Source organism: Alexandromys fortis, unplaced genomic scaffold, assembly GCF_014885135.2.
Source record: "Alexandromys fortis isolate MF-2015 unplaced genomic scaffold, M_Fortis_MF-2015_v1.1 scaffold_214, whole genome shotgun sequence".
In the NCBI taxonomy this organism is placed as follows: domain Eukaryota; kingdom Metazoa; phylum Chordata; class Mammalia; order Rodentia; family Cricetidae; genus Alexandromys; species Alexandromys fortis.
Window position 1 is genome coordinate 2,123,539 of NW_026068100.1, and position 14,126 is coordinate 2,137,664.

A 14,126-nucleotide genomic window follows, 5' to 3' on the forward strand; every position below is an offset into this window, starting at 1 on the left:
AAAGTTTAGAGCTGCCATGGTATTTGGAAGTGCAGCTTCATCAAACAGGTAGGCTAACTTTTGAGCCCTACAAATTTTCCTCACAATCTTTCATGAAAGTCTCAAAAAAGAAGGAAAAAAAAACACAATGAAGCACAAATATCATTGTCTAGTGCAGATACCAAATTTGAGTCTCTCCGCATTTTAAGCATATTTGATATAAACCTTAATTTAAAAGAATGTATATGCCAACAATATTTGATACTGTCTTCCTGGACTATTTAATAATTCTGGAATTTTAACATGCTTTCTTTCCAGCATGAAAAACAGGGAACAAAACTATTCCTTGATACACTTAATCTAAAACATTATGGTCAGACAATTACAATACCATGCTGTTAGAGTTTTAAATAAGGTTAATCTCTCAACTACCCAGGAATGGAGCCCCCAAATATCTTGTAACCTCACAAGCAATGCTTTTCCAGTGAAGATACAGGTAATTTTTGACAACAAAATGTGTATAGCAGAACAGGGACACACAATTAATCATCACAAATGATCTGCTAATCTAAAGTATGTCCTTCCAGAGCAGTGTGGGCTTTTTTTTTTTTAAATTGTGAATGAGGATGTATTGAGAGGCAGGCTAAAAAGATGTATTAAATGTTGGGTTGCTAAATGATTACATGAGAATGCCAAATTGCCTTCATCTTTTTACAATCTAATTCCTTTCTGAAGTCACTGAATTGAGGAACTTAATCTGCCATGAATTTTTCCTACCTAATTTCTTAGATAGAAATATCCCCGTTTAATATGTCAGCAATTAATTATGTCTGTAAATGGCATGTTCTTAAAACAAGCCCCTACTCCCACTCTTAACCAAGTCCTTATTCATAGGCCAGAGGTATTTCTAGGTTCCTAGAAATAGTCACTTCTTTTTATTTCCAGAGAATTCATGGATTTATGCCACAAGTCCTAAGTCATCTCCCCCGACTGAATTTCTTTCATGCTCTCAGCTTCACTACCTGCAGCTCAAACTTGCAGTGGCAGGGACCACAGGAATCTCTCACCACTGGTGCAAGCTTATAGCACAACCAGAGAATTCCCGGAAGGAGCACAATTTCATTCCTTGGCTCTGTGCCTTCAAATAAAACATCCATAAAACTGGGAGGTTCAGCAACTTTCGAAAATACAAGATAAGGAAGAATACGGCTTTTTCTTTTTTAGAAAAAGATCTAGTAATAGTACTTACATTACTAATTACTGCTGTGCAATCTTAAAATTACATCTCTCAGAGCACTCTCCTCTTGTCTGAATTTACCATCACTCAAACACTGAATATTTACAGATGAGTTTTGTGTAAGCAAAGGAGCAATAAAACAACGTGGTACTTCACAGATTACGAATGAGTTCCCAACTTTAAATCTTCACACGCTTTCCATGTGAGTCGGACTCCTCACTCTGAGAGCCTCTATGACAAGGCCCTGTTAGGCTTGCCCAGGAAGGCTACAGCTGGAAGGTTAAGACACAGGAGAACTAAAGTTTTTCTTAACTCTCTCATATCCGAGGCAGTCTAGATCATAAAATTCCTGAGAAGAAGGAAAAAACTAGAGCAAAAAAGTTCTAAGTTTTGAGGTTTTTAAATATAAAACTAGTAGGGGCTGGAGAGCTGTCTCAGCGACGGAGAGCACTTGCTGCTCTAGGAGAGGACCTGTGTTTGTTCCCAGCATCCACATCAGGCAGCTTGTAACTGTCTGTAACTGCAGCTCCTGGGGATCCAAGTCCTATGGCTTCCACAGGTGCTTACACTCATGTGCACAAGCCCAAACACAGACACACAGCTAGACGTGATTAAAAATAAATGTTGAAAATTATTTTAAAAATGCAACAGTAGTTAATTAAAATTTCTTAAGACACTATGAAGGACAGACTATAAATTTGATTTCTTTTTATAGTCATTAACCTATTCTAAATTCTTTGCCCTTTACAAAGCTTCCTGACAACGTCAAATTAGCGATTCAATAAGATAATGTAAGATATCGGCTATTTCTAAAGAACTTAGTGTAAATAAATACAAAATCAATCATTGCTTCATCTTTTTCAAAGAAAATTGATTTTGCTTTTAAAATGAAAGATTTTCAAAAGACCTGGGGTAAGCATGAGGAGGCTGGGTAGGAAATGAGAAGGGCGCTTGGGCAGCACCACTCTCTATATGCTTTGAAGGTAGATTCAAAGTACTTACTGTACTCGCTCCCGAGATGTGATAAATCAGAATCACAAGCTGCATCCAGCCTTTCCACTCATCGGTTTGTTCTCTATTTAATACTTTAGTCTGCATAAAGGAACCAAAGTCTGCTTTAAAACCCATTGGGAAGTCATGATTTGAGCAGGACATATTAAGAATGTAACATTTTTCTGGCAGTATTTAAAGCTAATGTTCCTGTCAAAGACCCATGGTTGGGGTAAACAGCCTCTATTTCTCACTAAAAGACACAGTAGAACTATCCTAAATGTGACATCAACTTGAAAGACAACTATAATGAGATCTTGAGGGGTTCGGGTGGTCCTTCCGGTTCTAAACGGCACAGAAACGATGACAGATCTATTTATAGATCTAAAAATGGCATCCACAATCTTCTTTACAAAATTTTAGTATTTCAGAATTAAAAAAAAAGATCTCATGGTTCTTTTACACTTCACTGACAGAAAATGTTCTATTATTAGAACTTATTTCCCTAAGCACACTCTCACAGTATGATGAAGAAATGGTTGGTCATCCTCATAAAGGAGCTGTCTTTATCAGAAGATTTCAAATAATATACTTTTGTAGAAAACTTAAGACATAATCCTGAACAATGGGCACACTTCTAAATCAGAAAACCCAAAATGCTGTGCGCAAAAGCCACATCATTATAGAAGCTCTAGTTTGTGTGCACACATCTAATAAGTACATAAATATAAAACAGTTCTCTCATAATAGAAGCATTTCCATATATATATATATATATATTTACATTAGAACTGACAATAAATAGCATCTAGTATTTGAAAGAATCATTCTACTTTCCCTAGCCACAAGCAGGCAAAACCAACGTGAGTCATGAAACCTCTTCCCGGGGCAAGCTTCCATCTGTTGGCCTGCTGATGTTTCACTGTGTTTCAAAGGGGTGGTTAAGAGTCTGTTAAGTGAACTGCAGGGCCTTTCTTCCTCATCTGTGAACATGCTTGTAAACTCTGGCTTACAAACAGTAAATCAGTGACAATAGCTCTTTAGTGCAGGTTCTGTAACGAGACAGGAGGATAACATGGGCTAACATAAACGATTCTTACCTCTTTTGTATTTTCATTGTAAAATATTCCCAAAACCAATATGTAGATAATTGGAATAAAGAATGATGAGTGTGTATAAAATTTGTTTTCCTTCATAAACAAGTTTGCACGGTCACACATATAGAAATAAGCCATAATCAGGCCGAGTTTGCAGAAAGCCTGTAAAAGTGTCTCCACTGAAGACACAGGAGTATTGACAAGAGTCTTCTTTTCCTCACCACTTTCCAAGTCAGGACATGGCTTAGCCTTCCGGCGAGCATTACACTGAATGGCATAGAGAATTAAATACCCAATAATGGATAAGGCGAAGAAACAAGCAGCTAGCTTCTGTATGAGCGTGAGAGGAGGCCGAGGTTGACAACAGGAACCGTCCACAGGCTTCAAAACTTTATTACAATACACATTCATGAGGATCATTGCACTCTGTGAACAGACCAATTCCTTCGGTTATTATCTTGTTCGTGACACATTTCATATTCCACTTTCTGCTGTGAATACTGGTGAGATTTTGACATCGAAACCAAAATCTCTTGTATTTTTTTGACTCCCTTCCCAGACACACATGCGAGTGATGGTACTCCTGCACTCTGTATGAGCTAGCTTGGGTGTCTAAAACTTCTCTGGTTATGGTCACAGAACGAAGCTTGTTTTATTATGTGACCATGGCACTTGGAAAGCAACACTGCCTTGCTATTTATAATGCACTAACACGGTTTTGTTCTTTTAGAGAACAACAAAAAAACAATGAAAAATAGCAAAAAGCTCACAGATTCGATGACTGCTAGTAGATCAACTTAAAAAAAAAAGGAATACTGACAGATGAAATATACCAAAGAATTTTAATTAGCAGACTTCCAAAACCAGAATAGTTAAGATCAAGTTTCAGTCTTGACATAAGAATGCAATATAACTACTACTGAAAAATAATAATTCTTAGCTAACAATATTGACAATATGCCTTTTATTTAATTCACAGCTTATAGATAATTTATGAGTATAATTTTAAGATATCTATTGCTAATAAAATTGGAATGCTCAACAGTTTGATTATAATAAACTTATTGAGGCGAGCCGTCAAGATTCTGTCTAGTTAAAAGATTGGTCCAACTCTAGGTTTACAATGTGGGCATCTGAGAGACTCAGATGCTGCCACAGAGCATAAGCTGTCAGAGGATTCAAGTGTTTAGAAAATCCTATCAGTTTAGCCTTTGGACCAAGGAAGTTCTCTAGCTGGTGTTCTCAGGAACCCTGGTCTACAGATTCTCTTACAAGGTCTGCAATTCTCTCCAAGTCTTCAAAGACCATTATATATATATAAAGAAATGGGGTTATGCAAACACAGGCATTTTCTTGCAGAAGGACGGTTACCACAACATTTGACATGAGCCCTTTCGATACCTGATAAAAAGTGCCTTTGCAACCTAATCCTAAAGGGAAGAAAAGAGGCTTCATAGCTACACTACACCCAGTTCATGGACTAAAATAAGGAACATGAGTTATTTTTTTTCCTTAAAATTTAAATTCTTCCTTACAAACACATTTAAGCTTATAGAACTCCTTGCTAGATCTTGCTAAAATAAAATAATCATCTAATGCCAAAACTTTTCAATTATAAGAGTATGGCAAGATAAGTATGTGATTAATTCTTCTCATATACCCACACACTCCTGAGATCCACTACTTTTTAAAAACTCAGAAGCCCTTCAAGGGTGGGTCCCTATTGCTGAAGACAATACACACTTAGGCACAAGACTTTGAAGATTCAGCTGAACCTGACCCTCAAGCCTCTCTCCTGTAGTCTAGCTTCTATGGTACCTGAAAATACAACACAATCTGCCAAGAGAGGGAAACAACCAAACAGTTCTACCCACCTGCAACATCTGGGAGCCATGACAATGACCAGCATGGCGAGGTACATGCACTAAGTGGCATTCACATGTTGGTGCTAACCAACAGCTGTATAATTGGCCGTAAGCCTTCTAAACAGAAGGGAAAACATGGCTGGTACTGAAACGAAGCCAACTTCCCAAAGCTAGTAAGGTCATGGTCTTTAAAAAGAGAATCTATTACTAGCACTTTGGTAGACCAGCATAATTCCTTACTACATTCTAAATCTTATCCTCCATACCCGCAGATAAGTGTAGCTCCCACCCCTCACCAAAGAGGCCTCTCTTTACAGAGAGGATGTAAATGGAACAGATGGAGACCATGACAGAAAACCACAACTGGACACACTTCAGAGATGCTTGAATTGTAGGGAGTCCAACTACAATGGACACATCTAAATCACCGCCCCTACACCTATGGTTCCGGCAGCGTTGTAGAAGAAGGGGTAGAAAGGTTGTAAGAGACAGACTACCAGGAAATCTGCTTGGGGAACAATCTTTTCTTGAAAAGGTTGTACAAACAAGACTGGACCAAATCAATGGACATATTAATGTGGAAGGGTGAGAATTTCACGGGGTCCCATTCCTAGACAAAGAACTATAGACATAATGATTGCTGATAGAAGGAGAATTAAGTCTCTTCTACGGATGAGCCTTCTTATTGGTTGTCAGCCCTTAAAAGATATATACGTATATATACACAAACAATAAAACAGACTTAGCAGGTTGTATTTATATATTTGTGCACATACATGCATCCATTTATGTGTGTGTGTGTGTGTGTGTGTGTGTGTGTGTGTGTGTGTAGCAGTAACAATAAAGAAAAAGAAGCTACTGACTTTGAAGTGGGGGCATATGGGAAGGGCTGGAGGTGGCTCCTGGGAGGGGCCACAGGGAAGAAAGAAACTGATGTAATTCTATTTCAATTGAAGACATATATATATATATTTTTTAAAAGAGAAATCACTGTAAATCTTTTGTTCCAGCATACAAAGTGATTACTTACAAAGTGTTTCTTCTCACTTAAAGTTTCTGCATCAGGCACCTTAATCTGTGCCTTGAACAATGCAGTACAAGAACCATGAGGTTATAAAAATGATTTTGTATCTGAAAATGTGTGCTCCCCACTGTAGTTGAGTCTGCATAAGGGATGGAGAACATAAAGCAGTCCTCTGTGCACGCTAAGAACTCAGAGCTTCTCAACTGTGACTGGCACGCTAGAGGAGGATTCATTTTCTCTATTACAGCGGCGGAGTCTTCAAGTTTTGGAGTATAAGACACTTCTTATTTACTCTAGCCTCATCTAGGTAACAGAAAGCAAAATTATTTCTACATGTACATTTAGACAGCATGAGTAATTAGGACTGTAATCCTGTTTTATGACTCATGGGTGTTAGCAACTGAATTCAGTTTCTCCTCCTGTCACCTAGGTAACTCTTACAGTTTCTCTGCTGGATTCGGGAAGGTGTAAGCCATCCAAAGACTCCATGATGGTTTCTTGAGCAATTAGTTTGGAAACACTGAACAACTTGACATTGGACTTGGAGTTTCTGGCGCTGCTGTTCAGAATGCTGACTGCAACTTCATTGTAGGCATCTATCTTCTCATTCGTGATCATTTTCCTGTTTTCACTCAAGAGATCCTCATAAACGGGGTCTGCACATGGGAAACACATTTCAAAGTAACACACTTCAAAGCTTCTTAGTGGTAAAAGCAGGCCACACATGCTACTTAGTCCACATTCCATGGTCTGTTCTTAAACTCGAGGTAGGACCAGGAACTTAGTATAAATTACTTCTACATAAAGCTGGCTGAAATTGCCAATGATTTCCTATCTTCCATTCAACTTCTGAGCCAATATCTTGCTCAATTTATAAAACTTTTATCACTTCCCCATGTATACTGTTTAGGGAAAACATTTTGGTGCTGCAGTATGGCCCAAGAGTTTAAAGTTCTTGATGCAGATGATAAGAAACTACAACTGGATGATGGAAGGATGTCTTATAAGGAACAATAACCAGTCTGCTTCTGTGGTCCCAGTGCAATTCTGGGAAGTCTGTTCAGGCAATCTGGAAGTAATACACAGGCCCAGGTCTGTCCATTTCCATCAACTATTATATGTTAATTCTTTCTCATTTTCATGAGAGAAAGGCTTGTCATGAGTCTATAACTTGAACAAAGATGGTGCAACAGTTCCTTACTACTTTCTTATCCCTTCCAATTTGGAAATAAACGTAAGAGTTTTTGACAAAGATATTGAATTGCTAAAATATCCAAGGCATTTCATATTGTGTGGAACATTAAATAATGGGCACTCAATAAATTCCTGAAATGAGCTGACTTAATGTGACTTTCATACCCAGTATAAACTAGATGATGTCAATTTAAAGACAGGGCGGTTTCCAAATATCTTTACTTCTAATGATTACAATATTATACAAAGAGGGTCAATATTTTCCCTGCATTTCTTTAGCAGTGAATGTGCCCTGCAGACAGGAAAACAGTTGACAAGAAACCTCATTTGCCTTCAGGGTTTATCTCTTCACTGCATTTTGCAGCCACTCTACTGGTTGGAGGATATTTTTTATTTATTTTATGCTTTCTATATTTATAGGTTTATTCCTTAAATTTAAAGAAGAAAGCAAGACCCTCTAGTTTATTATAATCTTGCAAACATTATTTCAAAATTCACTCTCAGAAAATAGCAATTTTGTCTCTTGAAAGAGGATATAATAAAACCTATATCTTAAAATATATATAAAATGACATTTTTTCATTATTCATTCCTTACCTTGTAAGACCCAATAAACATCGCTAGTCTTTGCCAGCTTTTCTAAGAGTGGCGCTATGGAGGTGATGTTCATCCTATACTGCGCCAGCGCTTCCTCGCTACCATTGTGAATCTTGATGGACCACTAAGAAGCAGCGGAAGTTAAGCATTAAGACGGCACTTAGCACAGAAAAGTAAAGTGTATAATGCACCTACTGTAACAATAATTTTAACACAATTCTCTTTTTAGTTAATACTAGAATAAATTTAGTCAAATTATTTAATGAAATACATGCTCACAATTATAAAAATTCACTATAAAACAGTCTTTGAATGTCTAATACTCAATATAATTCTAGATAGAAAATAATACTGCGATTTAACATTAAATTTACTCAGTTCATTCAGACCTTTTTATTAAAATTCATCAGTCTGGTTAATTATAATAGAAATGGGAATTAAAATATAAACACAATCAAGAACTGTATTTAATGTAAATCAGCTTTCTCTTAGCATGTACATAAGAGAGAAGCAAAGGTCCCTCTGTAAGAATGCAGACAAGAACTTACTGTGGCTGCGCCTGCGACAATCACATGGGGCTTCGCGACCGAGTCCTAAAGGAGGAAAGCTTTATAGCCACACTACATCCAGGTCATGGTGCGAGCACAAGCAACACCAGCCACGGTCTTCCTTATACACCCGTATCCCTTACTGTAGTATTTTACTACATGATAGATCTCTAACAGCTAAAAGCTTACACTTATGTAGTTAATTCTTTATAGTGTTCTTAGAAATACACACACACACACACATGCACACACAGACGCACATGCACATGCACACACACACACACACACACACACACACACACACACACATACACACTAATGAAGCTGAACATGACCCGCTATCATTCTGAACTCTGAATAAATTGCTTAGAGTGAAGCCCCAGTGCATTACGTCAGTCAGTGAGGAGGTGTTCACAGAAGCTACAGGGTACACAGTGCAAGAGAGAAACAAAACACAGGGCCAGTGCTCTAAGCAAATGCAATCTGTTGAGAAGGCTAAATCTAACATGAATTTAAGAAAATATACTGTTAACTATTAAAGATCGCATGAGGGAAAGAAGGAAAACTCTGTAGGAACAGTCACTGGCTGTGAGGTGCACTATCTGTAAAAGTTACTTCATGTATTAGTGCAACCGAACTGACAACATATACATAGTACTGAGTTTTAGTATCTTCTCTTAAAACATTTCATTTTCAAATACAATCTGAGTGCCTTGTGATAGGCAGGGATGATACTGAACTTGTGCAGTAAGGGCCCATTAAAAAAAATAGTTATTTCTCAGCTTGGCAGGAACAGTCAAAATGCCATTTTTCTAAGTTCTGAGGCCAATGCATCTTTAGGAAAATGAAAATAAGCACTATACTAAAATCCTCCTATAGAACAGTCAGCTGACAACTGTTACTTCTCATCAGGATGCTGACGCAGGCTGAGAGGGTGCCTCCCTTCAGGTAGACATGCCCATTTTCATACGCCTCCTTTTACAGCACCACACTTCTTAGAATCATTCTTTCCTTCTCTCTCCCCTAGGTAGCTCCTTTTTTTGGTCTTAGAGCAGTGATCCCGAGTCTGACATTCTTCCAGCACATCCTCTTGCCCTCTTCAACATATAGTTTGACCCTCCAATGTCATTCAGAAGTAAGAACGCACAACCCCCCAGCCCACGTCCACAGCTCCAACTTCATCTCCATATCACCTAGCCAATCTTCCTCTAAGGAGCAAGTCCAGAAATGGACTTCCACTTCTCAGCCCTAGCCTCACACTCTTCTCTTGACGGAGTTCCCTCTCACTTCTATAGCTCTGATCCATGCATGAGTCATCTCCTCCAAAACTCACAATAGCATTCCTGGCCTGTTTCACCTTTCTTCCTTCAACCTGGAAGTATCAAGGCATCTTTATTCTCCAAACCATTCTTCCAGCCCCATCTCCCATCCCCCAACCTCCTGTACTTAAAAGCAAACACTTACTTGGGAGAATAGTCTTTCCTCTGCAGGACAGGTTCTCTTTCTCTTGTTTAAATCTCATGTTACAGGGTTGTAAGTTTGAACATGGTCCATCCATTTCAACTGTTTTAGTGCCCAGTGATGAAGTCTGAACTGACAAGTAGTCTGCAGTTTCATTCACCTTACCTAGTTAAAGTCTCACCACAGCCTGTCTGCCTTTGAAGACTCCTCCTTGCAATCTAGCAGTTCAGCCCCTTCTCTCTTGTTTTTCTTCCTTCCCCTCCTCCTGCCACTTCCAGATAATTCAATTTCCCACAGATTTTCGTCTAGTCTCTCAATTTCCTACTTACTCAATTTCTTCTGTGCAAACCTCTTCTCTCCACCTTAATCCACACCAAAACTTCCCAAAACTACCCAAGTAGTTTCAGCTTGGTTTTCCACTAACCTAAGATATCCAGCATAAACAGATAGTTTCTTCAGTTTAGGCCACTTCCCTATCCTTCTCCACTATACCTCAGCAATCGACTGTTTTACCAGTTTCAATAGATGTCTACTACCCTCAAGATATAGAACACATTCAATCCAGTGTCCTTACCTTTAGGAAATCCCACTCTAAAGTATTTAAAAGTAGTTTATTTTTAAAGGACAGGTAAATAAAGTTAGTGTAGTTTATACTACTATTCTTCTGGTATCAACTTACCCTATGTATTAGCAAGTCTCCCCCAAGAAAAGAACTAACACCAAACACACATAAAGAAGGACTCACAACTGAGCTCCAGAGACACTAAAACTGCTGCTGGCCCCTGACCATTCTCAGTACCATTCTTAGGTACCCTGAGTTGATATTGGTCCCCTGTAACCGTTCTCAGCTGCAGTCCATACATCTGAACACCTGCCTTAAACAAATGAATTATAAATGGTGACTAGGTTCCAACATGACCCTAAAAATGCATATCTCATCCAAAATGTGGTGTAGACAGAAGTTTCTGTCCCATCTAGACCTGCGGTCATACAGTCCCAAATAAACACACAGATATTAATTATAAACTGTTTGGCATATTACTCAGGCTTATTTCTAACTAGCTCTTAATACTTAAGTTTACCTATAATTCTTGCCTATGTTTAGCCATGTGACTTGGTACCTTTTCTCAGTAAGGCATTCTCACCTTGCTTCCTCTGCATTTGGCTGGTGACTGACTCTCTGCCTTTCCTAGTCCCAGAGTTCTCCTTGTCTGATTGTACTGCCTAGACTTCCTGCCTGCTACTGGCCCATCAGTGTTTTATTGAATTAGTATGAGTGACAAATCTTTACAGTGTATAAGAGCATTATTCCACAGCAATGTGGTTCGTTTTTAAACATAATACTGAACAGTGTTTTGTTCATGCCAATGCAGATGCCTCTGGGAAATGAAGGCTTCATCCAAAGCCTGGTATTAGCTTTGTGGAGAATACTGCAGAGACTGTAAGATGGACTTACAAGAGTCTTGAGATTCTCTGACATCAAGAATATACTTGCTCTTCTAATTTATGCACACATATTATAGGCTAGAACTACTCCTATCTATTACGTCATACACGCAATGATAAAAAGAAAGTCTTTGAATGTAAAACCAAGAAAGTCCCCTTTAGTGCCTGTTTATGAATAAGAAACCCCAGAAAAGTATCAAGAGAATATGTTATTCTGTGTGATTTGTGTTTATTTATCTTCAAGATGAGGGCTCACTACATAGCTTAGCCTTGTACTAAATCAATCAATCTCAATCTCAACTGATGTTACTATCCTCTCTCCCTCTCCCCCCGCCCCACACATTCACACACAATCTGAACTCAGGGCCTAACCCATGATAGGCAAGTTCCTGGCCCCTGACTTGCATGCCCAGTCTCTGGCTTTATGTTTTTGAACCTTCTTTCTTATGTGTGTCACCCTCTGAGCTTGAATAACCTAAGTGACAGCAGCAACAGAGGATCCTATACAAGGAGAGTCTAAGTATTACCTACCTGTTGATAATGGGGCAGAGATATTTAATAACAGTTACTCATCATCCAAGTACACAAATCAGTCCCACACCGATTAGGAAAAACAATGTTCTCAATGGCTTGTTAAATTTGCTTATAGACACAAAAGACTGTTTTCAGATACAGACCTCAGTCCACACCTTGATACACTGTTTCATAGAACCATTAACTTCTGGATGCCAAAGAAAATCCTGGGAGAAATGTTAGAAATAAAGAAAAAGCAAAAAAAAAAAAAAAAAAAGACTTTTATTTCCATCATTCCAAATAAAAATCAACATTTTCTTACAGAGCGCTTAAAAGTAAAATGTCAGGTTGCCCAGGACTTCTTTTGTCATTTCCGTCTAGCCAAGCATTTCATGACAGTTCTTGTATCCATTCATCTCCTCTGCTCCCCACATTTGAGCAGAAAAAAAAATCCTTACTCAAACCCCAGAACTGTCCTCAGAATAAAATGTGGGATCCCTTGCACTTGTTGAGAAGACACGACTGTCCTCTACCAGCCCCTCTGCCTTTCCCTCTGCTGCTCCCACCCTTTCTCTCCAGGACCCTCTTGGTTCCCTGTCAGCCCCAGAAGGCGCCTGTGTGCTCCACGTCTGGGGTTTTTGCACATGATGCTTTTTCCCTGGGCACGGCTCATCCTCCTTATCCTTGGGCCTTGACGAAAGCACATTTGTCCATAAGGAAAACTACTTTCAGCTCCTTCCTTTGGACAGGACTTCTGTCCCACTCTTTCCTTGCCCTACCCCACTGTGACCCCACTTATTAAAAAGGCATTTTTTTCTTACCTAATCTATCCTGATTATTTCTCTTCCTTTACTTTTCCCAATTCCAACCCACCTCCCTACATATATTTATTAATGGACATTAATCCTAAATTCACACTGGTTTCAAATTACTACACAAGATTATTGTTTCCTGGATAAAAATTTGAAAGACCAAAATTTTCCATTTTATTACATAAAAATATCCAGACATTCATTCTACTACTCTGCTATCTATACACATTTTAAAGAATACACTGAAATCTATTTACTATGGATAAAACGTATAGACTATTAGTTGATCTCCAAATAAATTTGCCTTTGATGTAGCTCCAACATTTGACTCACTGGTAACACGAACTTACCACTTTAACTGCTGCAGTCTTGTCTTCAAAAGGAATGTTTTCATGCTGCCGCCGGAAGAGACAGCAGAGAAACATTAGTTTCTAAATTCATCATCTCCCTCCCCAGTGAGCAGTTTGTTTCTCATGTATAGAACTGTTCCCTACATTGAGGTAATAAAGATATTCTCCTATTATTTTTTCCAAAAAGTTTTAACGTGTTGATCATTCTAAATTCACCTAGAAATTATTTTATTTGATGATATGAGGTAGGGATCTAATTTCAGTTTTTCCCATGCATATTAGCAAGCACTTCCGCAAAATTAATTAAATAGACCTTCTTTTATCCAGGACTCTTGAGCAGTGTGTGAGAGTGTGTGTGTGTGTGTGTGTGTGTGTGTGTGTGTGTGTGTGTGCTCTACTACCTATTAGTCTCTTTCTATGCTAGTGTAGCTCGACTCCATTATAGCATTACCCTTATTACTACGGTGAAGATAAAGCTTTATATTAAACAACAGATCCTTATTCTGAAGATGTGCTGGCATTACTGGCGGTATGTTGCCCTTCTTTATAAAATGTAAAATCAATCCAGCAGTTCCACAACAAATTCGATTAGGACTGATATTGAACCTATAGATCAAGCTGCTTAAAGCTGACAACTTTATACTAGGAGTCATCTCACCAAGGACACATCTACCACTGAGTCAGAGCTGTGTCTCTGTGGAACAACCCTAGGTGTGCTGGAACTTACTTTGCAGACCCAGGCTGCATTCGAACTCACAGATATCTTTCTGTTTCTGCTTTCCAAACTCTGGGATAAAAAGCATGCACCACGATGCCTGGCAAGTTATACTAGTTTAAGAATGTTTTTCAGCAAAGTTTTACGGTTCTTCTGCATACTAACATCCCATATTTACCAGTTGGCCTTTGTTCTTTTTGGTAGTTCATATAGTATAACTTTTACAGTTCTAGCTCCAGACTACTGTTCTGTAGACCATAAATGAATTTGAATACCTTTGAGTTGTGCAAGATATATA

The 14,126-nt window shown here is 38.5% G+C and overlaps 1 protein-coding gene across 3 annotated transcripts in view; it reads right to left on the reverse strand.

The window, feature by feature from the left end:
• Casd1 (CAS1 domain containing 1) overlaps positions 1–14,126 on the reverse strand; it is a 41,170-nt gene that overhangs the window by 15,891 nt on the left and 11,153 nt on the right. For all 3 annotated transcript variants that reach the window (XM_050123818.1, XM_050123817.1, XM_050123816.1), the window contains exons 4-10: positions 13,114–13,158; positions 12,116–12,178; positions 8,532–8,576; positions 7,984–8,107; positions 6,634–6,848; positions 3,307–3,729; positions 2,219–2,308 (exon numbers count right to left, since the gene is read on the reverse strand). In XM_050123818.1, coding sequence (XP_049979775.1) covers positions 2,219–2,308; positions 3,307–3,729; positions 6,634–6,848; positions 7,984–8,107; positions 8,532–8,576; positions 12,116–12,178; positions 13,114–13,158 — 1,005 coding nt within the window. The remainder of the gene's footprint in view (positions 1–2,218; positions 2,309–3,306; positions 3,730–6,633; positions 6,849–7,983; positions 8,108–8,531; positions 8,577–12,115; positions 12,179–13,113; positions 13,159–14,126) is intronic.